The sequence below is a fragment of the Euleptes europaea genome, chromosome 5 (assembly GCF_029931775.1).
Source record: "Euleptes europaea isolate rEulEur1 chromosome 5, rEulEur1.hap1, whole genome shotgun sequence".
Taxonomy (NCBI): Eukaryota; Metazoa; Chordata; class Lepidosauria; order Squamata; family Sphaerodactylidae; genus Euleptes; species Euleptes europaea.
Window position 1 is genome coordinate 71591980 of NC_079316.1, and position 26743 is coordinate 71618722.

Sequence of the window (26743 nt, forward strand, 5' to 3'; positions counted from 1 at the left end):
AACCCAACCCCTTTCTGACTATATATTACTCTTTCTACACCCTTGACACTGAGAGACACTGTCCTTCAGTGTTACTACTCTGAAGATGCCTGCCACAGTTGCTGGACTACCTAAAATTCATAAGGATTCCGTTCCACTCCGACCCATCGTGAGTGCCATTGGTTCCCCAACATATGAATTAGCTAAATATTTGACCACCCTCCTACAGGACCACATTGGAAAAACCACTTCTTACATCAAAGATTCAACTCACTTCATCAACAAAATCAGTCCGTTAAGACTCAATCCAAAGGATATATTAATCAGTTTTGATGTTGTATCCCTCTTTACCAAGGTTCCAGTTAAAGACACAATCTCATTGATTAACCAGATTTTTCCAGAAGATATAACAGCCTTATTTCACCATTGTTTGACAACAAGTTATTTCCTATGGGATCAAGAATTTTATGAACAGATTGATGGAGTAGCTATGGGAAGTCCACTCAGTCCAGTAATAGCAAACTTTTACATGGAATATTTTGAAAAGACAGCATTAGAATCAGCACCTTACAAACCTACAGTCTGGTTCAGGTTCGTAGATGATACATTTACCATTTGGAGCCATGGTGAAGAAAAATTAATGGACTTTCTAAACCATCTTAATAATATCCATCCAAACATTCAGTTTACCATGGAAAAGGAAATTGAGGGTAAACTCCCATTTCTTGATACCCTTGTCATCCGTAAATCAAACCTTCAGTTAGGTCACAAGGTCTACCGGAAACCAACTCACACAGATCGCTACTTACACAAAAACTCCAACCACCACCCCCGACAGAAAAGAGGAATAATCAAAACATTAATGGACCGTGCAAGACGGATCTGTGAACCACAGTTTCTCAAGGAAGAAACTAACCATCTAAATCACGCACTGCTAGCAAACGGCTACTCCAAGAATGAAATCAGAAGGGCCATTGAACCAAACAAAAATCAGAAAACTCAAGAAAAACAGTCTCCCATAGGAAAGGTATTCTTGCCATTTATTAAAGGAGTCACTGATAGGATGGAGAAACTTTTGAAAAAACATAACCTACAAACAGTGTTTAAACCCACCAAGAAAATACAACAAATGCTACGATCAGCAAAAGACAAAAGAGACCCCCTCACCTCTGCAGGAGTATATCGTATACCTTGCAGCTGTGGAGAAGTTTACATCGGGACCACAAAACGCAGCATACAAACAAGGATAAAAGAACATGAAAGATACTGCAGACTTGGCCAACCTGAGAAATCAGCAGTGGCTGAACATGGACTGACACAAACAGGACACAGGGTCTTATTCCAAGACACTGAAAGACTGGACAATTCTACCAACTATTTTGTCAGATTGCACAGAGAAGCCATTGAAATTCACAAACATCAGCACAACTTTAACAGAAAAGAGGAGAGTTTAAGAATGAATAAGGCTTGGCTTCCTGCCCTGAAAAACCTCCAGACAAAGACAACATTCAACAATAGCCATACAGATTAGTTTTGGATTACACACATTAACAGATCACTTCAGGATACAATGGTTCCATATTAACATACCATACCCTCATTAGCACATTATCTTGATACTTACAGGACAATACTTTTGCAGGACAATACTCAGCTCAAACCCAACCCCTTTCTGACTATATATTACTCTTTCTACACCCTTGACACTGAGAGACACTGTCCTTCAGTGTTACTCCTCTGAAGATGCCTGCCACAGTTGCTGGCGAAACGTCAGGAAAGAAAATTCCAAGACCACGGTTACACAGCCCGGATAACCTACAAGAACCAATATATTCTTTATTATTTTATTCTTTAATAAAACCCTTTTAAATTGTACAACTGCTTGCTCTTTGACAGTTTCCCCCCAGATTTATCTTGGTATACATAGATGATAGATCCCAATTACCCACCCCCTCTTGCTAGCTCTGCTCCTCAGTTAATTCCCCCAACTAAAGTGGAGACTGCCTATTTATGATATCCAGGAGATGACCAAGGAAGACCAGGGGTGCTATGTAGAGGCAGGCAATGGCAAACCACTGCTGAATAGTTTCCTGCCTTGAAAACCCTATGGAGTTGCCATATGTCAGCTGTGACTTGACAGCAAAAAAACCCCAAAAACCTGATCTTTCCACCAAAAGCAGAGAGGCACTTACAGATAATTAAAATAATAAATAATTTAGAAAAACCAACATACCGTAATAGAATCACATATTTTTAAAAGATCAACAGAAAGCCTGGGTAAATAAATTTGACTTTAGCTTGTGCAGGAAGCTTAGCACACTCACTACCAGGCCAAAACATTTCTTTTCATCCAGGCTTTAATTAAGCGGCTGAACTTTTAAAACTGTTTTTACAGTCTGCTACTAGCCTGAGGGCTATTTTATGAAAATCATTTTAGGTTGCTAAATATGTAATACTCTTTTTATACTCTGGCTGGGCTTTTAATAGTTTGCTAAGTTTAACGATTTTATGCTGTTTTACGATTGTATCTTGTTTTAATTCGTAAGCTACTTTGAGCAGGTTCTCTGGAGAGGCAGCACATATGTTTTCTAATTGGTTAATGGATTCATTTGTGTAAAGAGGATGTTGCAGAACTGACCCACTGGTAGACATTCTGTGATAATTTTAGCATGTAGACTCTGACTTCTGAGGCCTAATTCACAAAAGCAGAAAAGTGAGGCGGGAATATACCCTGTGTGAGGCTTTGGCTCACTGATAGAGCATCTCCTTCACATAGAGAAGATCCTAGGTTCAATCCTAAAGCTTCCACCAGACAGGAATGAATCAAACCTTACCACAGAGCTTCCAGAATTACTTCCTCATAATCCAAGGAGGCTGAAACAGCTTGAACATCTGCTACCTGTCAGTTAAAATGCTGACAGTTTATTCTTGTCTTTCATTCATTGAAGCTTGAATTAACCATTGGGAGCAAACTGCTAGAGGACAACTTAATGCTAACCTGGACTGATGATAACTGAAGCTAGCTTCATGGTTTGCACTCCGTGTTTCCTAAATCAGTGGGCTTTATTCAGTGTAGGTAATGTATAACCTACACGCAGACCTTAAACCTGAGATAGTATCTGTCATTGATACTCACATGATAGCTTAGAAGCCACATGTGGCTCCTCTGAGCACTGTTCCCCCAATATGGCACACTCCCTATGTTCCAGGAAAATGGGCATGGTCATTTGCTAGTAGGACTTGTGATTGGCAGGTGATTACTGCCTTGAAACAGCCAGGCCTGATGCCAGGGATGGAAGTAAAGGGGCTGATCCTACCTTCCTGGCTGTGGCCCCTGCCTGGTGGAACGCTCTGCCTGTGGGCATTCTGCCTGAGGGCAGCGGTGGTTATGTTCCATCGCCATTTACAATCTGGGACTGGCTTGCCACGGCACTGTCTTTGCAAGTACTTTCTCTTTTGCCTTTCCCCCCACTCCTTTCTCCCAACTACGATGGGTGGCTGCCAGGCTCCTGGCCTTATAGAGTTTTACATTGTATTTTATTGTGTTTATTTACAGTGTTTTAAAATATTTTTTGGTGTATTTTTATTGTAAACTGGAATGTATTTTATTGATGGTGGTTAGCTGCACTATGGTGAGACCACACTTGGAATACTTTGTACACTTCTGGTCACCAAACCTAAAAAGGGATATTGCAGAGCTTGAGAAGGTGCAGAAAAGACCAACCAAAATGATCAGGGGGCTAGAGCAACTGCCCTATGAGGAGCGGTTAAAACGATTAGGGCTATTTAGCTTAGAAAGAAGGCAGTTAAGGGGAGACATGATAGAGGTCTATAAAATTATGCATGGTATGGAGAGAGTCAACAGGGAGAAGCTTTTCTTCCTCTCTCTTAATACTAGAACTTTGGGTTATCTGCTGAAGCTGCAGGGTGAAAGATTCAAAACAGATACCGTATATACTCGCGTATAAGCCGAGTTTTTCAGCCCAAAAAAAGGGCTGAAAAAAGCCAACTCGGCTTATACGCGGGTCAATACGGTAGGCGAGGGGAGGGGGGAGGGGGGAGAGAGGGGGAACTTACCGCCGCCGCCGCCATCCCGCACGCCTTCTCTGTGGCCTGGGAGAGGCCAGCGGGGCCTTCCTGTGCTCAGGCAGGCCCTGCCGCCCCCCCCCGCTGCCGCCCCCCCCCGCTGCCGCCCCCCCCCCCGCGCCTTCTCTGCGGCTGGGAGACGCCAGCAGGGCCTTCCTGCGCTCAGGCAGGCCCCGCCGCCCCCCCTGCCGCGCCCCCCCCCCCGCGCCTTCTCTGCAGCCTGGGAGAGGCCAGCGGGGCCTTCCTGCACTCAGGCAGGCCCCGCGGCTGCCCCCGCCGCCCCCCCCCACGCCTTCTCTGCAGCCTGGGAGAAGCCAGCAGGGCCTTCCTGCGCTCAGGAGGATGCCAGTGCCTTAGCTGACACATTAGCAGCATGTCTGCCAGTACCGATCTGTTTGGAAAGTCTAATGGCTTCCGACTGGGTCAACTGCACCAATGTCATTGTGTCTTCAGGAAGGGCTTCCGAATGAGGAGAAAAAGTGATAACCACCCATGATGGTTTGGTAGTTGGCCATTCTGAAATTTTAGGGCAGTTGAAGAATATATCTTTCTTCCTATCCCATCCAGATAATGACTCTCCTTGTCAGGGGAGGATGAGTCGTCAGGAATTCGCAAGACTATTGTTTGATTTTGTAGAGGTTTTCCACCCTACAAGAGGTAGCTGGTGTGGAGGGTGGCTTCCTCCAAATGGGTGTAGTCAGGTCTGATAACCCTTCCAAAATAGGGAAGGCCATAATTCCAGGAAAGTCAGGGTACAGCCTGCTCAACATCTTATCCTTGTACCTGTTGTCTGTGGTGGCCACATCAATGTCTAAGGCCTTGGCCATTCTCATAATTTGTCCTTTGTAGAGATGTAGGTCTTCGCTAGAAGAAACAATTTGGATCCCCAACCTTCTCATCAGGTGGTGTTTCAGACTGTCCTTCAGAACTGTAGATGGATACTACCATCTCCTCCTCCTTCAGTTCCACATATACTGATGCTGATGTCTATGTAAAAAAGCAGTTGGAAAAAATTGAGCTCTCTGTTCCGATGATGGTTTTTGAGGTTGACTGGAGAGGTCAAGCTGCTTCAGCTGACAGAATTCAATTCAGTCCTGGACGTGTGCTAGCGACAGAAGGGATTTCACCTGGACTGGTTGAGGTCAAGAGACCGCTCTCTGTTCTGAACATGCAGGCTGAGCTTCTAGCACCCTGCACAGTGGAAGTTCCTGCGTGGTCTCTGAGAATGACCTCTCTGGAGACTCCAAATGAAGGGAAGTCGTCTTCAGAGGGACCAGGATAACCTCCAGATCTGATGCAGGAACTGACAAAGTGGGGGCCTTCTTAAGCTTCTTGTTGTCTTTAGACTTCTCCCTATGCTTTACCTTCTGCTTCTGCTTTTTTGCAGGTGGTTCAGAGGCAGTATGCGTTGGAGTCAACAAGGAATTACGTTTTGAACCTGAAGTTGCCAGAACCAAAGAAGTAGATGGAGTTGGTTCCAATACTGGAGTAGATGGAACAGAGTAATGTGGTTCCAAGATCAGAACAGGCGGAATCAACTGGGTTGAAGATGGCTGACATGGTGTCTCTGATCCCCATGAGGGGGGATGTGGAGATCAGCACCCATTCCCACAGCGCAGCCTTCAGCCTGAAGGCCCTGTCAGATCTAGCTGTTCAGGGTGGTATGGCCATAGGCATTTATGGTGGCTAGATTTAACATGCTACCATCTGCACACCTGAAGGACGATACAAAAACATTCCATCAAATTGTAGGTTTTGTCCTTGGTCTGCTAACCTGATTGAAACATTGGTTCATGTGTTTTTCCATTGCAGATTTTATGTTCAGGCATGCTTGGATATATTGGAACCTCTATTTATTTACTTTATTTATATCCTGCTTTTCTCCCCAGTGGGGACCAAAAGCTGCTTACATCATTTTCGACTCCATTTTATCCTCACAACCCTGTGAGGTAGGTTAGGCTGAGAGTATGTGTGACTGGCCCAAGGTCACCCAGCAAGCTTCTATGGCAAAGTGAGGATTTGAACCTGGGTTTCCCAGACTGTAGTCTGGCACGTTTTACCACTATACTATGCTGGCTGATAAAAAAAGAACATTCTCAGTATCTTATTGGCAAGGGTTGATCAAAGAACTATCCTATCTGTTGCTAAGTTTCTGTTCTCTGCAATGTAAATACAGGCTGTGATAATGTCCCATGCATAATGTACTCAGATTCTAACCTTAAACTCTTAAAATGTATTGAAAGGAACGACGTATGGTGAGATTAATTAAATTTATAATAGCGTTTTTTTACTCTCCCCCACCCCCAATAAAGATTGACTGACTTTGGCCTGCTCTATGTTAAGCTCCCTGCAAATAGCAAACCAGCACAGCAAGCAGAGAGAAAGGGGTAGAGTTTCTCCCTCACTGTACATGCTTTTCTAGTTGCACTTTTATAAAACGTACGGGAGTAATCCAAGGTAGACTCCACCACTTAACAGTGTTGCAGTAAAACGGGTTCGCGGGGGAGAGGGAGACCCAAGATCTTTATCAAGAAAACAGTTTATTTGCAGCTGCTGACTCTAATGCAGTGGTTCCCAACCTTTTTTTGACCAGGGACCACTAGGACTTTTTTGTTCGGTGCAGGGACCCCAAGGTTCAAAATAAAAATTCAGAGAATTTGAAAATAAACTTTAATCATAACTGTTAAACATTAAACTTAGAATAATATTTGAATATACATTTTTATAATAGAGAACTTTTAATTGAAAATATTAATTTATTATGGGTTTATAACTTTGTTTCGTGGACCTTAATTTAGTTCTCGCGGACCCCTGGTTGGGAACCAGTGCTCTAATGGGACTCTAATGCTGCCCTAATGGGCAGAAATCTCTCAGTCCCGATTATACTGGGCAAGAGATATTTATCCAAATTCAAGTTATGCCGATACATCAAGTTATGCATATCTGATTGTATTACAGACAGAAAGGCGGCTCAGGACAGTTGCAGTTTTATCCAATTTCTCCTATCCTTGTTGATCGTTCACTCTGACACTCTTAGCCCAGTGACCCAGTGCACAGAGCAGGCTTGTAGCTAGGCAGAATTTCCTTCCCTGGCAGTCTGGAAGCCAATCATTACCGGGAGATCTCTGGGGTCACAATAGTCTGAAGCGACGGGTGTGACGCCTCCCACCGCCCCAGGGCTCTAGCTTCATAACCCAGCCAATCCGGGGAGAAACCTAATTTTGGCTCCGCCCCTACACTCCGCTCCTGCCGCCCTCCGCCGTTCCAATCCGGTCTCGCGAGAGCACCGCAGCGTTCGCGCGATCTCGCCGGCGCTGCGAGGCAAGAGACGCAGGCCCAAAGCGAACCAGTGACGACAGTCAGGGGGGGCGGGGCCTGCCCGCGTGCCTCCGCTTCGGGCTCTTTCCGGTCGCCTCCTCTCAGGCGGAGTTCGTTACTTCCGGTTGTCGCCGAGAGTCGAGGGAGGGCGATGGGGGACTTTCGGGGCGCCGAGGCCGAACCGAGCGGCGCTGCGGGGGGCGGCCCGCTGACGCCGGAGCCCGGCCCGGCCTCGCTGACGGGAGAACGGGAGGAGCCTAAGCAGGTACTTCGTCCGCGGCTACGAAGTTTTGCACCCACTTTTCTGACCCTTTTCCGGGCCTCTCAGTCAAGGGCCGGGTGGTGCGTGCGGGGTGCTGGCACGACACAGCCTGCGCGGAAGAGACTCGGGTAACGTGGGAACGCGACGGAAGCGTCGAGCGACAGCCTGGCTCTTCGTGCAATATCGGATGCTGTCAGTAGCCGGTGGGGAAGTTGGAGGAAAGGGCCGGTCAGTCGCGGACTGGCCATTGTGTCAGCTTGGCAGGTGGGCCCCCTTAAACATTTTTTATAATAATTTTTATTTTTCTTCATTTGATATATCAACAGAAACAATATAATAGCAATTCACAGTGGGTAGCCGTGTTAGTCTGTTTGCAGTAGTCAAAAAGGGCAAGAGTCCAGTAGCACCTTAGAAGAAGTGAGCTGTGGCTCACGGAAGCTCATACCCTACCAGAAAATATTTTTGTTAGTCTTTAAGGTGCTACTGGACTCTTGCTCTTTTTGACTAATATAATAGTAATAATAATTGGAAAAAAACCACAAGTAATATTTCTAGTTTAGCAGTCAAATGACTTCCCCCTCTCCCTCTTCCATCTAAAATTAAATTGTATAAACTTTCGCTAACGGAACTAATCCCAATATTATTTTAATTAACCTGTTCTTGTCATACCCAACATTATTAAATCAAGGCCCCCTTAAACATTAGACAATATGTTAAAAATTTAAATTGGATGGTAGCCTTATAGTTGTGGGTCTCCTGGCAACCCTTTGTCTCCTGGCAACCAATATTTTTAGACCCAGTCCGCCACTGGGGCCAATTGCACCACGGTGAGAGTAAACCCCGTGGTGTTATCGAATTTCCCCTTTCTTACTCTTGTCCTCTCCATGTTTCTTCTTTTCCAGTTTACTGTGGCCAGCTGCACAGGAGGGGAAGGGACACTATACAATGACTGGCATCAGGTGGTCACAGCAGTGTTCACAGGGATACACACGTGCATGCTACGGTTGTTTTTAGGTCTCTGCTCTTCCTTCTGCCATACCCCTAGTGCAACACAGGGAGACTCCCTAAAGCAGTGGTTCTCAACCTTTTTTGCTCCATTTCCCCCCTTTCACCATTGTTCAGAATATAATTCCCCCCTTCCCAAGATAGTCATAAACTTTATTGAATGTCACAGATTAAATTAAAAACAAACTACAATTTTACAGATTGTACATAATCTACAGGATATCACACTTTGCTGAATAGTGGTCCCAATTCCCCCTCTGGAACTGTAAATCTCCCCCCCCCCCAGGGGGAATTCCACCCTTGTTGAGAACCCATGCCTTAAAATATATTCATATATGCATTGGTAGCTGTTATTTTTCCTTTTCCACAGTGATAGAGATGTGTTTGGATGCTACAAAATAATCTTGAGGACGCATCTGCATTCACTGTTGTCATGGCCATAAATAAGGGTGCATCAGAAAACCTACCCAAATGGTTACAAATGTTTTTTTCCCTATTTCCTTTTGGCCAGTTAAGCATATTGTGTATAGTTACTCGATGCATGGTCCTGACATGGATAGCCCCAGCTAGCCTGATCTCATCAGCTCTTGGAAACTAAGCAGGGTCTATCCTGGTTAGTGTTTGGATGGCAGACCAAGGAAGACTAGGATGGCTGTACAGAGGCAGGCGATGACGAACTACCTGTAATTAGTGCTTTCTTATAGAGAACATCTGATGTATTGTGTCTATCTTTGTTGACAAGTAGCAGCTTTCAAGTCTGGCCTCAGCTTTTGGTAGTAGATTTCTGATCAGTTAGATTCAAGTCCAGTAGCACCATGGAGACCCAACAAGATTTTCAGGGTATACACTTTCTATAGTCAAAGTTTTGATTCTCAAAAGCTTATCCCCTGAAAATCTTGTTGGCTTCTTAGCTCTACTGGACTTGACTCTAACTGTTCTACTGCAGACCAGCACAACTATCCTCTGAAACTAGATGTATGATTGAATTCCCCAGCAAATTCATAACGAAGACCTTGTCTGCATGGCAGTAGTTTGTATGTGCTTGACTAACTGGGTTCCTGTTCCACAGTTCTGTGCACTTTGGTTATCAAGTGAAGGTACTAGATTTATGAAATGTCAATTGGTTATCAATGACTTGGATGTTGAGATCTGCCTTGTAGACCATATTGTACTATGTCTTGGTTGTACTCTCCTGGGAAGAAGCTGGTGATACTTAGTTTTGAGGTGTTAAAATTACATTGGTATAGTTACAGTGTACTGTATTTCTGGCTTCTTACTTGAATGGAAATTATGGTTCAGGCAGTGTATAATGATACCTGTGATGAGGAGTGATTGAATTAGAGCTACATAACTAATTAAACTCTTCATTGTTTTATGCGAACTAGGGATCTATCCTATTTCTTGGAGGCAGTGAAGTAAAGAGCAGTGCTGTAGTAAAATATTCATCTGCTCCACCACAAGCTGCATTTGCCCGTCTCCAAGAGAAGACTGACCTGAAACTGCCCCCTGCGAACTGGTTACGTGAAAGTGCCAAGTTGGGACCAGCAGGGGCAACTATTCTTGGCAACAGCAAGAAAAGCAAACCATTTTCCAGGTATATATTATGAATCTTGTTTATCCCACTGATATTGTTTATGTACTACTATCAGTGTTCATGGTTCAGAAGGGGAGAGCAGAAGTTCCTGCCTGAGGAGTTTACAGTCTGAAATTTGACATAAAGTAGAAGAGAGAATTAGAGATGGATAAATGGAGGAAGAATATGTTTTCATTCCACTTGCAGTTGCTTAGTTTCAGAAGGGGAGGGTGTGTGAACTCATAGGAAAAGTATCCATATTTGATATAAGGCAGATAATGAAATAATAGATTTTATGGAAACATGGTAGGGTTGTCACAGGACTTAACATATTTCTAACATTTTTGTAATAATTTTCCCTTCTGAAAGCATCAGATTCTTGTACTAGTTTTAAACATTTTAGGTTTATCATTAAAACTTACATTTAGCTGATTTGTAGGGCCATATAATCATTCATGAAGATTTTAAATCTTACACATATAACGTCCTGAGGTAAAATGCATGTGGAAAATTTGCTATGGGTAGATATATAGAATGGGCATAATTGGAACATGGTAAAACACTGTGTCTTGAAAGGCCCTGATCTCAATTATTATTTCCTGGCATGTAATGGGGGAGTAGTTGAGGTGATTTGACTTGTTACTGAATTCTGTTATTGGTTAATAATATTTAAAACATACAACAAAATACTAGACTGTTGTTTGAACGTTGTACTTAAAATAACTTGTGCTTTTTAATAGTTTTGGTATGGCGTATGATTTTATTGACTCAATTGGAAATGATGTGGATGTCGTATCTGATTCTGAGGTATGTATATTTTGCACTAAAATAATGCAAGGTATAACTGATTGTAATTAGTTTTGATCTGTTTTATTTCATTGATCTTATTTTAAGAAGGCTTCTTGCTGAACAGCCATGATGAAATGAATTTGAGAACTGTATTTTATTTTTATTAGTCAGTTTTACCTGTGAAAGCAGCCATGCTCAATAAATGTGTTTGCCATATATTTCTGTGAGATAATATTTAGGTATTATATTGTACTTTAAAGAACATTGGAGTGTTTTCTATCTAGTTGAACAGATAAGCAAAATCTAAAACAATGCACAGGGTTTGATACAGTAAATTCTATACAGCAAAAGTTTTTACATATTGCTCAAGGGTATGAATGGGCATCATACTGTAATAATAGGTTTTAAGTTGTTTGTGTATTTCTGAAATTTGGATCAGGCAAACTATCGTTTAGTGTGTTTGTGTGCTGTCATTTTTTGTTTGCTTAGCACTCTAGGTTCAGTAGCTTCTGGTGCCATAATTTCAGTTTGTCGGTTCAGACAGAAATCAGATCTGACTTGCAAACCCAGTTGATCATAATATTGTTGAAGGCTTTCACGGTCAGAGTTCATCGGTTCTTGTAGGTTATCTGGGCTGTGTGACCGTGGTCTTGGTATTTCTTTCTTGACGTTTCGCCAGCAGTTGTGGCAGGCATCTTCAGAGGAGTAACACTGAGAGACACTGTCCTTCAGTGTTACTCCCCTGAAGATGCCTGCCACAGCTGCTGGCGAAACGTCAGGAAAGAAAATACCAAGACTATGGTCACACAGCCCGGATATCCTACAAGAACCAGTTGATCATGTTTTCTGGTTCTGATTTGTTTGTTGATTACAAACCATGGTTTTTGTAAATTCAGACATTGCTGCAAAGCATCACAGAGCTTCTTTCACCATACTTTAACATCATATGATGAAATGGTTAGAACAGTGGTCTGGGACTGTTGGGATACTCAAATCAAAATGTTGGTCCTCTTAAAAGTGACTCCTGTTTAGAATTACAATTCAGTTTGACCCACGTTGAACATTTGTGTTGAAATCACACTTAAGCTTCTAAAACAGACTGAAAGGTCTTGCTCTCTTTCTCACTCTACAGAACATTAAAAAGCTGCTTAAGATTCCTTACAGCAAATCACATGTCAGTATGGCTGTACATCGGATTGGGAGAACGCTTTTATTGGATGACCTAGATATTCAAGAACTCTTTATGAGGTCATCACAGGTGATAAATTTGTTGAAATAATGTCTTTTGGTCATGGGGTATTTTTGTTCCATGTGTGTGGTCTTTATTCTCAAGGACATTAGTTTTGAGACACATGACATGTTTTGCTGAGGAGGTTTGCTACAATAACTGTGCTAGGTACATCTTGGCTAGATATTCTGTTAAATAGCATTCATTGTTTTAATTTGGTTTATGAACAGTTTGCTTAAGATAGAATGTAAGCTATAGTTGTTGTCAGGAGTGTGTTTGATTACATATTAAAACAATTTATTGTGTTAAGTGTTCAAGTTATAAAAGTGTAACAGTTGAAACAGGTATAAAATGACTTCATGTGCAGTCCAGGTCATTTAGTATCTTAAACTAAAGCACTTCATTCTTATAATATTAATTGCATGCTTATTTATAATACAGACTGGAGATTGGACATGGTTAAAAGAATTCTACCAGAGACTAATAGATCAGAAATGGCAAAGAAAGAAGAAAAGCAAAGAACACTGGTACCAGAAAGCTATACTTTCCAAATTTCTGTATTACAGGTATTTTGTGATTTTTACGTAAGTTCTAGTCTATTACATTGAAGTAATATTAGTCAGTCTTCTACTTTATCTTTGAGAAATACATAAATCTGCACCCAAAGGGAGAAAACATGGTTTAAAACCTTTAAAGTGCCTCAGGATCCACCCACCTTCACTGTAAGGGGGATATAAATGACTGACATGGCAATCCTTCTGGAATTTGACACTCTTCAATATTGGCATTAATGCAGAGAAGCTCCATGTGCCTGTGTGCTTACACAAATACACCCTCTTTGTGTGTCATGAACTGCTGTTCCAAAGAGGGAACCCCCCTGATCTTCAGTGGCAGTATGTTTTTTGTAGGGAGATAAAAACAACAACAATTTGATAAGCAGTGCTTTGGATCCTGAGCACAATACTCAACATAAGTACTTTAGAAATGCTGGCATTATAAGATGATTTATTTTTGTTACATTATTGTTATTCTCCTAAGGGATGACTACTGGGGCTGGAAAGTTTGGCTTAACCTCATGTTGTGCTTTGCAGCAGAAGAGGCAGGCTGATTAGCTGTGTTGTTTGTTGTTTGGGGAGAGGCCGTGGCTCAGCGGTAGATCATCTGCTTGGCATGTAGGTCTCAGGTTCAATCCCTGGCATCTCCAGTTAAAGGGACTAGTCAAGTAGGTAATGTGAAAAACCTCTGCCTGAGACCCTGGAGAGTCGCTGCCGGTCTGAATAGACAGTACTGATTTTGATGGACCAGTGGTCTGATTCAGTAAAAGGCAGTTTCATGTGTTCGAACAGATGTAATAACTAAAACAGTTTCACTGCTGGATCTTAATGAGTGGAAAGGTAAATATGGAAGAAAGCACAAATATATTGGGGGCAGTATTGGATCCTGTATAAGCAGAAAGGTGTGTATGGGAAGCATCTGGGTGTTCCAACACGGTGTACATCCCATTGAGCATGTGATTGTTGCTTTTCAACAGCGCTGATCATCTGTTCATAAGCCCTGGAGATAATGTTCTTTCCCTCCTTCCCCTGTTACCTCTGAAGCAGGTAGTCACTGTGCTCCAAGATGATGGTAGTGATTTTATGCAGGGGGGAAATGATCGCACCGTCATGTATGTGTATAGCCTGTTTTTGTTCTTGAAGATTACTGGGTCAAGGAGGACCTGTATAATTAATCATAAAACCATAGAACTGATGGCATTAGAGTGCAAGGATTTAGCTTTCTGTTCTGGATACTACTTGTGTGATATTGAATGGGAGAGAAAGTAATCACAGATAAACATATTGACTTCTTTCTGACTGCTTTGTGACGTCACATGTAACTGTAGTTACGGAAAGGTGTAGAAACCTGACTTGCTGCTGATCTTAAGAACATAAGAAAGGCCCTTCTGGATCAGACCAAGGCCCAACAAGTCCAGCAGTCTGTTCACACAGTGGCCAACCAGGTGCCTCTGGGAAGCCGCAAACAAGACGACTTTTGTGTACCAAATCTTGCGTACATTTGCTTCCCTTTTTTCATGCCAAGAATTGCAGTAAAACATTAACTCTGGTTACCTGTGACATATGTTTTTGTAGATCATGGGTAACTAGAATTCATGTTTAACTGTGACTCTAGGTGGGGATACTTGGTATAAGAAAGAGGAGGGAGGCCTATGCACAAACCTGTTAACAAACTAGGCTCATGTACATCTTTTCTTAACCATGGTTAAATGTGATGTCTGAATCAGCAACTGAAAGATCACCAGTGGATTAACCTAGTTGTACAATAATCGGACTTTAAGGCGAATATTGCAAGAGTCCCGGTGACAAGGCTTTTGGGGGGGCTAAAAGCTCTGCTCTCGAGTATACATACCAGGAGTCTGCTTCTGGGAATTGTAGCGTGTGTTGGAAAATAAGTTCTGAAGAGAGTTGCAGCTGTTAACCAGTTCAGTAGTTAAGAAAGAGCTAATATTCAGCACATTAAATTGTAGGATTTGGGGAAGGATTCTGACTAAAATTTCGGTGTCTACTTTGTCAGCATTAATGGTGATGGAGCTGCTCAGCCTGTTCCTAACCCTGAAGAACAGCCTGAAGAAGAGACAGCTGAAGATGAAGCGGATGACGCTGGAAGAGTTTCTTGGCCGGCCCCCTTTGAAATGCCTTCCTCATTGTCTGAAGATGCTGGTGCTTCTGATCAGGTTAATGTGGTCAACATTTTACTTAATGTGCTAACAAATGTGGTGACGTGCTAGAAAGAGGAAAGCGCTGAATTGCTTGATATGGTAGAGCGAAGTGACTAAGAAAATGAAATGAAATGTGGGGTTCTTGGTCAATAATTCTCCTTTGCCACAAACAAGGTAACCTTAGATATGGCATGATTTTTCACATCTCTCCCCATCTGCAATGTGGAGATTTTCATGAAATATACTTAGGTTTTGTTTGAATAGATGCACTATTGTTTTAGTTTTTCATCAGCAGCCGATATTTTGACAGGGCAGTGCTGATATAATTCTCAATACTGATGTTTAATTTATGATTTGGTTCTAAAGTATTTCAAAACATTTTGAATCTGCATAACTCCTGAATGATGAATTACCTTCTGTTCACATAGAAAACAAAATTATAACAGAAGGCAAGCAAAACATGGACTCTTAAGAGAAGAAGGAAGTTCTTTGAAATATTCAGGACACATCTTGATGTCTTGTTCTAAACAGACCTGGTTATACAAGATCATAGTTCTGGCAAACCTTTCTGTTTCATCACTGATCTATTTAACCTCTTTCCTTAAGTCTGAAGTGATTTTTCTACTCCAATCTTGTTTAACTTTGGACTTAAAGCTCTACAGTATCTCTGAATTTCCCGTTTTTTTTGTGCCTTCTGGAATTAATTCGCAGGCTAATGGGTGTCTTTTCCTTTATGTTCCTTGCCAAGCCCCTATTTAACAAAGCTGTTGTAGCTCATTGCCCCCTGGTTGTTTTCAGGTCTGTCCAAACCATTAATTTGTCAGTTCTTGTTACCTCCTTTTCTTTGTTTCTGGTAGTTTATATGAACTCTGAATAGAAAGTGCATCACATGTGTTTTCCATATATCACCAAAACTAAATAAATGCCTGCTAAGAGAGCTCTACCCCCCTGTTATATTGTCTACTGCTCAGTCTAAGAGACCAGGTACACTGTAGTGAGAATGAGAAGTTAGCTAAGTGAAAGTAGAGACTTCCTTTATAACTGCAAGGGGTTACTTGAAGAATGCATAATGCTGTTAAATGTGTTTTTCTTTTCATACAATATTCCACTAGTTTGCTGAAACTAAAAACTGCTTAGCTGCTGTATTTGTAGTTGGGATTTACATAATAAAGGTTGAGTATTCCTTACCCAGACTGCTGGGGGAAATGGTCTGTATTTTGGATCTTTCCATATTTGGGAATATTTTGGAATTGTTGCATATACATAATGAGATATCTTGGGGATGGAACCCAAATCTAAACACAAAATTCATTTATGTTTTATATATACTTTATACACATAGCCTGAATGTAATTTTAGACAATATTTTAAATAATTTTGTGTACATTGAACCATCAGTGGGCCTGTGAGTAACGCCTACGTGCCCGCTCAAAAGTTCTGTTTTCCAGATCAGTCCAAATATCGTGTGTCCGGATAAGGGATACTCAACCTGTATTCTTCTCTGGACAGACCAACTTCATTACGGGGGAAAAAAAGTCTTTGTTCAGAAATTAGATGATTTTAGAGTTTAGCTGTGAACCTACATGAAAATTGGTATTTACTAGTTCTAGGTAACTTGTAGATAGCATAAAGAAATCGCAAGGATGAATTGCTGTATACTTTAATTCCTGTTGTTCCACAGATACAGTATTGCCAAGCTGAAGTTCTGAAGCTGGTAAAGGGATGAGTGTGCTGCCACTGCTTGTGATACCCGTCCTTTTTAGGATAAGCAGTACAAAATAAAATCTCCTAAATAATCAAATTGCTAACCTTACAGAATTTAACAGGAAACTATTTTCAGAATTCGGGTGCTTCTGGATTCTGTAGTTGCAGAAGACTTGAAAGACCTTATTTTGCAATTGTAATGTTTGTAAATAGTGGTGGGTTAAGGAAAAAAATAATGCACATCTCGAAAAAAGCTTGCAGAGGTATATGTGTTCAATGCACAAGTGATTACTGTTCAGATTTGCAGAGTATGTAGTTTATTTAAACTGGCATTTAATGTCTGCAGTAGAATCGCTTTTTAATATCCTTGTGCTTTTCACAGGGAAGTGTGCCTCTTGAACCTTCATATGTAGTGGGGCATGTGGCCTCAGCCCCCAAAGAACAAAACCTAGCTACTTTGTTCAGTGACGGGGAAAGCAGTCAGGTATGGTTTTATGTGGCAACCAAGCCAAGAAGTTTAATCCCCTTACTCAATCTGATCTATAGTGCGGCTCCGAGGTGGGGGGGAAATCAATTCTATCAATTGCTTTGTGGCCTCTGTGAATGTGTAGCATAGTTTTCATGCGTCAAACTTTATTTGCTTTTCTTGCCTTTTGCTTTCTTTCATATCTGCCGGCTGTGTCGCACTCTTCTTTTTAAAGAGATGCATGATTTACAAATGTGTCAAATCTCTTTCAAATGTAAAGGGTCTTAAAAACGACTTCGTTCGGAACATCCTGTGGACATTTGAAGATATTCACATGTTGGTTGGATCAAATATGCCTATATTTGGAGGAGGAAGATACCCTGCTGTGAGCTTGCGTCTCAGGTGAATTTCTAGCTATTTAGAAAAGGTGCTATGAAAGAGAAGAATGGTGTATAGAGCAATATGTAGGTATGCACAGTATTTATTGTTTCTCCAAGCTGGTAAAGCCAGTACTGTACAGTCTGACTCTCTCTCTTCTTGGACCTTAACACACCTCACCTGGAGACAGTTCTTTCTCCTAATATGCCAGTTGTTGAAATGTAGCCTTAGATTTTCCTTCCATGCATGCTAAGTGGTTTTTGTTCACACTTTTAAGTCCTTTCTATAATTTCCTGGAATCTGTATTGTGGAAAGCAGCTCATACTCAAAAACCATGGGTTTTCTACCTGTTGTAGATCTTTCCAGCCTCCATATGTCTATCCTTCTTAGCTTTCAGCCTACCGGTTTATATAACTTGTCCATTCTGTAAAATTGAGGCTTAATTGGGGGAACAAGGGGGGGTTCTTTGTGTCTTAAAAAGTTCTATTCCTATAATCAAAATAATATTGGAAATATTTTTTGTTGTAGGGATAATAATAAGCCCATTAATGTGCTGACAGGCATTGACTATTGGCTGGACAACTTGATCTGCAATGTGCCAGAACTTGTAATGTGTTTCCATGTCAATGGAATTGTCCAGGTAAGCTTTTGACTCGTAATTCTGATCACTTTTTTGTACTTGGTTACTGAAATACAATGATTTGTAATAATGGGCAAGTCAGGGTCTTAAAGAATTCCTTAGCACCCTAATGGCATCTCTCTTGGGACCCTGTGTTACTGTATAGAAACTGAACATTGCTATATGTGTTCATACAATTAAAAACATCCATACTCTGCAATGCTACAAATACTTAGTACTTAGTATACATATTAGTAATAAAAATCTTAAGTGCATCAGGTAGCAATATACTTTGATGTGTAAAAGGCACCTATGGCAGTGCATAGGTCTTCATTTTAGCAAAGCTGGATTTTTCTTATTGTTGCAGAAATATGAAATGATTAAGACAGAAGATATACCCAATTTGGAAAACTCTAATTTCTCTACAAAAGTAATAAAAGATATTGCTCAAAACATTTTATCTTTTTTGAAGTCTAACTGCACCAAAGAAGGGCATACATATTGGCTATTCAAGGGTAAGTGTCTCCATGCAAAGGGGTCATCATTAGGTGAATGGGCTGGGCCTGTGGATTGCAGACAGTGCACAGGGAAGGAGGATGCTGCATAGTTAAATTGTGGAACTCCCTGCCCCAGAATGTGGTGATGGCTGCCAGCTTGGAAGGCTTTAAGAGGGGAGTGGACATGTTCATAGAGGATAGGGCTATCCATGGCTACTAGTAAAAAAGGAATACTAGTCATGATGCATACTCTCTCTAGTATCAGAGGAGCATGCCTGTTATATTAGGTGCTATGGAACACAGGCAGGACAATGCTGCCGCAGTCGTCTTGTTTGTGGGCTTCCTAGAGGCACCTGGCTGGCCACTGTGTGAACAGACTGCTGGACTTGGTGGGCCTTTGTCTGATCCAGCATGGCTTTTCTTATGTTCTTATGCTGCATCTCCTCCCTCCAGTGGCTTCTGACAGTTGGGGCACCTGGCAATGCATAGGCCATCCTTCCTCCACACTTGGCTCAGCATGTAGTGGCAGCCTCCTCTGCAGTCTGCTGCTGCCTTGGCCCCTGCTCCACTAGTCTCAGGACAGCAAATCAGGTGGCCCAGCTTGTGCAGGACGAGCATGAATGGGTGAAAATGGATGGGCCAGGTTGGGAAGAAGGCATGATTCATTCACGTTCATTGCTTCCTCACACCTCCAGATTTTTTTTCTCCAGGCAAAGGGTGTCATAGTAGGAGGAGGGACTTGGAAAGCCTGGAGTACTGGGCCTACCCACGCCCCTCTGCTTTCTTCCTGTCTGATCATGCTGATGTATCCAAAAATGCTAGTGGTCTTATGTAGGATGTTTAGGACCTATCGTTTTGTTAGACTGATAGAATAACTTCTTTTTCCCCCAGCAAGTGGAAGTGACATAGTAAAGCTATATGACCTCACCACTCTCTGTGAAGAAACAGAAGATAAATACCAGAACCCTTTCACCATGCCTGTGGCAATTCTTCTTTATAAGTAAGTGTGACCTACTGAGTTCAGTATGTAGGAGAAGGAGATGGTCCAGCAGTGGTTAACATGAGAATGCCAGTTCAGACCTATACATTACAATTAAGCAGTGATGGACCCTGGGTTTGGGTGCAGGGCTTACAGTTCTGGTGCAAGGAGATTTCTCGCTCTGAGGGAGGAGGGTGTCTTCAGCTTAGGTTATTTCCTTTCTCCTTGTCAGGGAAGGCAGGAACAAAATTTTACTGTCTCCCGGGGAAAATGACCCCCCTCCTTCCTCACAGCTCCAGTTCTTTTCCTGCCTTTGACCAGGGAAGCAGCTTCTGCAGCGTTCTGTTGCTAATTGATTTTTCAGCTAAGAAATTTAGAATTTTTCTATGTTTAGACTTAGATTACTGTTAGCGTAGTATATTAGTGGAGTTAATAGGTGTTTCTGTCGTTTTCCCTTATCCCTTTGTTGGCTCCCATGCCTTGGCTATTGCCAGGCAGTTTTTCTTGATTCCCGCCTAAAAAACATGGCGGAATCAACAGGCGACGAGTTTATTTCGCCTACGGATTTGGACCCGGGCCTCCTTACGGACGCTGGTCCAAGCTGGGAAGCGGCTTCTAGCAGCCTCCAAGCCCATAGCCCCGGTCAGTCACTGGTCAAACCAGTCAAGCGCAAGACTGCACCTTCTAAGGATAAGGGAACATCTAAAAAAGCCAGGAGCTCCCGCAAGCATGGCACGGCTTCTAGCCGGACGGCCACAACCGCCCCCATCACCTCGGTAGCCGAGAGGGTTAAGATCGGCGCGGCTTCTAACCGGGCGCTGGGACCCAGCGGGGTGGTCCCTTCTCTCAGCATGGCCGGGCGCCGGGACCCACCGGAACGGCTCCTCGCGGCGCGGCTCCTGGCGTGGCGCTTCCTCTCGCTTCCTTCCTCAGGCTCTGATACAAGCGGTGCGGCTCCTAGCCGGACGCCAGGGCATTGTGGCATGGCTCCTAGCCCCTCTTTAACAGCGCCTCCGCAATTCCTTCCCCCTCCTGGAGGACATGCAGCCCTTCAACCATCTACCCCCGGAGGACAGACGACCTCGCCTGCTATGAACCCGGGCGGTAACGTACAGCCGTGCGCGTTGGCTTCGGCCGAAGGGGGGCTATCAGCTCTGCGTTCAGAGCTTACTGATTTATTTAGAAGCGTGCTTTTGGAGGGCCTACTGGCCATGCAGGCCTCACCGGCTCATTCAGTGCACAACCTGTCCACCTCTCAAGATCCCCTGGGGGGCTCCAGCCACTATCATGGGGAATCCCACATACGGGAGAAGCATTCAGGTCACGCAAAGTCCCCTCAGGTTGCCTCATCTCCCAGACACTCTCAGGCTACCTTGTCCCCTGACTCCTCCGACTCTGAGGGGGCACATGAGGAGGGTGAGTTTTCATCTGAAGAGGACCTCCCCACCGTGGAGGAGAAGCAGCTTAGGCTGTTCTCGCAGGAGGACTTTCCCTCCCTTCTAGCCAAATCCTTAGCAGCCCTAGACCTGTCTGAAACCCAAACCACTGAAACAGAGAACCTTAAGGGCTCCAAGGAATTTTTTCATAGGCACTCTATACCAACCAGGACTATCCCAGTTCCTGATTACTTTACTTCCATAATCATGTCAGAATGGGAAAAGCCCCTGGCAAGTAAACAGGCCTCTGCTGTGTCCAAGAAGTTTTACAATCTGGCCAAGCCTACCACCCAGCTACTGCAAATCCCAGTGGTGGAGGCCCCTTACATTCCTTTGATTTAGTCGCCAGAGATGGTGTGGGTTCCATCAGGGACCCCTTGGATAGAAAGGCCGAGCTGGCGCTAAAGAGGGCCTTTGAGGCATCCGCCTCGGCAGCTGGGGCATCCATAACTTCCGCACTGATGTCCAGGGCCGCAATTGTGTGGGCCCACAAACTTCAACAACTCATTCCGGAGGACAATAGAAAGGCCCTCGAGGGCGACTCCAGAGTCTCAAAGCAGTAACATTCCTAGTGGATTCCACTCTAGATAGCCTGTCCTTTTCTGCTCGCGCCATGGCCACGCAGATGGCTGCCAGACGAGCCCTATGGCTCCGTCCCTGGCAGGCCGACACACACTCTAAGACAGATCTCATGGGTTTGCCATACCAGGGTGGCAAACGTTTTGGGGATCAATTAGATACCATCCTCATACAGACACGCGACAAGAAAAAGGCCCTCCCTAAGAGCTTTCGTAGAGACCAAAAAGGCTTGTCGTCTCATTCCTTTCGTTCCTCCCACACCCTCCAGATATTTCGGAGTGACCAGAGGAGAGGCTCATGGAATTCGAATAGGGGCTCCTACAGGCGGGGAGGTAGGGCCTTTAGAGGCTCACGCTTCTCTCAGGCCAACCCCGACAGGTGAGGTGGCGGCTCACGCCAGACCAAGCAGTGACATCAAAGCATTCCCAGTGGGGGGCCGCCTGTGCCAGTTTATGACCAGGTGGGAAGCATTCAAAGAGGACTGATGGGTGATGCAGGTAGTCACCCAAGGATACCTCTTAGAGTTCCACCACACCCCATCCGACAAAGTCATTGCACAACCATGCTCCCTCAGCGGAGACAAGCTTATACGCACGGAAGCAGCTGTCCAGCATTTGCTGGACATTCAGGCCATCGAACCCTTAGAAACCTCACAACACTTCTCCGGGGTCTACTCCGTGTTCTTCACGGTTCCCAAACGAAACGGGGACCGGAGATCCATCCTGGACCTCCAGTTCGTCAACAAATACATCATATACAGACGGTTCAGGAGGGAAATGCTCAGGTCGGTCTCCGAGGCTCTGAGACCACGAGCGTTTCTGACATCAGTGGACCTCACCGAGGCCTACTTACACGTCTTGATCCACCCCAGTCACCGACGCTTCCTGAGATTCATGGTCCAGAACAGACACTATCAATTCAGAGCTCTACCTTCGTCCTGACTTCTGCCCCAGGGTATTTACCAAGATCTTAGTGACCCTCATTGCAGCCGCTCGACAACAGGGAGTCCAGGTACACCCGTACCTGGACGACATTCCTATATGCGCACCATGAAGAGAACTCAGTCTGACCCACACACAACTAGTGATCAATCTCCTTCAATCGCACGGATTTCTGATCAACTGGGAAAAGAGCCACCTCACACCATCCCAGAGGCTCGCCCATCTGGGGGTGATCGTAGACACCCTCTCCTGTTCCCTCATTCTCCCTCTGGAGAAAGTCTCATCCATAGCCAACATGACCAACAAGAACGCAACTGCATCCACCTCTCGACTCATGACCCTGGTCAAGCTGCAGGGTCACATGGTCACCTGCATCCCAACGGTTCCATGGGTGCGATTTCACGCACGGACACTCCAGTGATTCCTTCTCCCTCACCAACAGGACATCATTCGAAAAAAGAACAAGTCTCTACTCCTGTCTGCACCTCTGCGCATAAGCCTAAAATGGTGGATCAACCCACGCAATCTCTCAAAGGGCCTCGTATTCCTCCACGATCCACCGGTCCAGTTATTCACGGACACGAGCCTAACGGGTTGGGGAGCCATGTTCAAGAACCAACAGGCTCAATGAACGTGGGGTCCAAAAGAGAGAGGAAAAAGCATCAACTTCCTGGAGATCGCGGCCGTCCTGAAGGCCCTCATGCACTTCGCCTCACAGCTTACCAACTGTCACCTGCTGATCAGGATGGACAATGTGGCCACCAAGGCTCACATCAACAAACAGGGCTGCTCACGGTCTTCCAATCTACACAAGCAGGCTTCTCTAGTCCTCAACTGGGCGGAGGCCCATCTCGCCTCAATAACGGCCGAGCACATACAGGGAGTACTGAACGTCCAAGCAGACTGGTTGAGCTGCAGACACCTAGATGAGACCGAGTGGTCCCTCAATCCATCAGTATTCGAACAGATCTGCCTCACGTTCGGCAACCTGTTGGTGGACCTATTTGCGACCTCCTCAAACAATCAACTTCTGAGGTTCTTTTCGAGGTACCAACAACCGGGGGCGGAGGAGATAGATGCCCTGATACCACCATGGCCTCAGGGCCTCCTGTATGCCTTCCCTCCCTTGCCTCTAATTACTCAGGCGCATTCACCTCCTCAGGGCGACGGTCCTGTAGTGGCTCCAGACTGGCCAAGGTATCCATGGTACCCAGCACTGAGAGAGATGTCCTTCAGCCCACATTGGCTCCTGCCGGACCGACACGATCTACTCCTCCAGGGCCCCATTTGTCACCTGGACCTGGGATGGTATCGATTGACCGTATGGCCATTGAAAGGCGAAGGCTACTAAACCTCGGGTACAATTTGGACATCGTCAGCACCATCCTGGCGTCCAGACGACCATCTACTCTTCGCATCTATGGAGTTACCTGGAAGGCCTTCGCATCTTGGTGTGCCCGCTCTGCGGTAAACCCACTTAAACCCAGGGTGGTGGACATCCTTTCCTTTCTACAGGGAGGAAGAAAATTGGGTCTCAAGACAGCTACTATGCGGCGTCAATTGGTAGCCATCGCCACCCTGGTTCCACAGGTGTCCGGTTTTGCCTTAAGTAAGCACCCGCACATTAAGGCTTTCCTCCGGGGAGTCGCATCCACCTCCCCGGCAGTGGTGCATCACTTTCCTACCTGGAACCTCAGGACAGTCCTCAGGGGCCTTACCAAGCCACCATTTGAGCCCCTTTGCGAGGTCGACTTAAAATGGCTTCTCATGAAGACAATATTTTTAACAGCCATAACTTCCGCTAGAAGGATGTCAGAATTGGGCGCCCTATCGGCTAGACCCGACTTATGCGTATTCCATAAGAATAGGGTGATCCTCCATACCAACCCCCCATTTCTCCTGAAAGTCAACACTTGTTTTCACTGGGAGCAGGAGATCGTCCTTCCCACCTTCGTCCCTAGGCCTACTGCTCCTACAGAGAAGGAGTGGCACTCCCTAGACGTTAAAAGAGGCATTAGAATTTATCTCGGGCGCACTCAACATCTTAGGGTCTCCGACTCATTACTCATTACCCTGATGGCTCCTAATAAGGGAAAAGCTATGTCTAGGGTGGCTATCAGCGCCACAATCAAACGCTGTATTGCCCATGCCTACAAGGCAACAGGTCTACCTGTTCCAGGCAACATCACGGCTCACTCCGTTAGGAGCGCGGCCACCTCAGCGGCCTTCAACCGCAGAGTATCCGTAGAACAGATATGCAACGCGGCGACATGGTCGTCAGTTTCTACATTTACAAGACACTACAGGGTGGATCTGCTGGCCGCAGATTCAACCAACTTCGGTAGAAGTGTCCTACAGACGGTGCAGGAAACCTAATCGATCCCACCCTAGTCTTCAGGTAGCTCTGGTACGTCCCAAGCTGAAGACACCCTCCTCCCTCAGAGAGAGAAAGAGCCTTGAATTACTTACCGTGAAGGCTCCTTCTGCTCTGAGGTACAGAAGGCGTCTTACCCTCCCGATGGTACCTTCACACACAAAAACAAAAACAGAAAAAACAGGGAACGGACAGTGGGTCTTCGACCCAATTCAGTCACTCTGGATCAGTTTTTTCCCCAAGGTTCAGATTTTACAGGGGGGTTGTCTCTCCCCTTTCACAGGGGAGTTTTCTCTGTTATTCAAACTAAGTTTAGTACAAAGAAAGCTCAGTTCCTAAGAGCTAGCTTGTTATTGTTTCTTACAAATGTCTCTCTGCCAAAGGCTCTCCTGTCTTTCCTACTTAAGCTCTAAAACAATTGGAGCTGTGAGGAAGGAGGGGGGTCATTTTCCCCGGGAGACAGTAAAACCATAGAGTTTTTGTTCCTGCCTTCCCTGACAAGGAGAAAGGAAATAACCCGAGCTGAAGACGCCCTCCATACCTCAGGGCAGAAGGAGCCTTCACGATAAGTAATTCAAGGCTCTTTCTCCTCTTGCTGTATTTTGGGATGGTAAATGGTAGCAGCTGTCAGTGTCATTGTAGTTATGCTAAAGTGAAGCCTAATAGCTACCACGTAACCTTTTTTCCAGTGTAGCAGGACACAATATTGTGCAGAACGGGACCTAGTGGTGGTTCCTGGCACTTCGTTCTATGGCCTGTCGGGGCAGTTCTGACTCGTTTGTGTTGAGAGAATCTTGAGGTCTGGAATCTATACCTTATGAGGAGAGACTTAAGGAGTTGGGTTTGTTTAGTCTGGAGAAGAGAAGATTAAGGGGTGACATGATAGCCATGTTTAAATATTTGAAGGGATGCCATGTTAATGAGGGAACTAGCTTGTTCTCTGTTGCTTCAGAGACTAGGATACGGAGTAATGGATTTAAACTAAGAGAAAAGCAATCCACGTAAACATTAGGAAGAACTTTCTGACAGTGAGGGCGGTTCGACGGTGGAATGCCCTGCCTCGGGGTGGGGGTGTGGAGTCTCCGTCTTTGGGGGTCTTTAAGCAGAGGTTGGATGGCCATCTGTCAAGAGTTCTTTGATTGTGGGATCCTGCATGGCAGGGGGTTGGACTGGATGGCCCTTCTGGTCTCTTCCAACCTTGTGTGATTTTGTGATTTTTTTTTTTGTGATTTTTGTTCTAGGAAAAAAACTACATTAATGGTAGAGGTGGGACATGTAATCCTTATGTGTATAGCTGACCTCAAAGGGGTTACAAAATATGGGAACTAATTTTTTTCTTTCATTTTTCTACTAAATACGTTTTCCTACAGTAAGCGGTCAGCTGCTGTTTCTGTTCTCCATTCAGATAGCTTAAAGCTGAGAATTTTTAGCCTAAATGTATTCCTCCCAGTGCAATCCTATGCGCTTACGCCAGTCTAAGGTCACTGATTTCAGTGGACTTAAATGAATAATTCTGTGTAGGATTGTGCTGCAAGTGATCTTGTATGTGGTTTAAAAACTCTCAGCTCAGTAGCTGTTCATGTTGATACGGATGTGATATAAATCTTTTAATACTGGTTCTCATTTAAATTCAAACCTGAGAGTGGTTTGACATAGAAGGCTGGGAAATGCCATTATAAGATACTGCAGCTTAGAAAAAACTCAGTGGAGTCATGGACCTTAGGAGATGATACTCCTATGAAATTGCACTCCAGAACTATAAGCAACACTTCTTTGATTCCCATTCAAAGATGAAATTTTACACTGTCAGGTAC

The 26743-nt window shown here is 44.3% G+C and overlaps 1 protein-coding gene across 1 annotated transcript in view; it reads left to right on the forward strand.

The window, feature by feature from the left end:
- Positions 1-10118: 10118 nt before the first annotated feature.
- Positions 10119-26743, forward strand: part of EDRF1 (erythroid differentiation regulatory factor 1) — a 36763-nt gene continuing 20138 nt past the window's right edge. Inside the window, exons 1-9 of the mRNA XM_056849916.1 lie at positions 10119-10244; positions 10964-11030; positions 12145-12270; positions 12682-12767; positions 14812-14971; positions 17407-17528; positions 18033-18144; positions 18491-18638; positions 19512-19620. Of these exons, the coding sequence (XP_056705894.1) occupies positions 10971-11030; positions 12145-12270; positions 12682-12767; positions 14812-14971; positions 17407-17528; positions 18033-18144; positions 18491-18638; positions 19512-19620 (923 nt within the window). The 5' untranslated portion in view covers positions 10119-10244; positions 10964-10970. The remainder of the gene's footprint in view (positions 10245-10963; positions 11031-12144; positions 12271-12681; positions 12768-14811; positions 14972-17406; positions 17529-18032; positions 18145-18490; positions 18639-19511; positions 19621-26743) is intronic.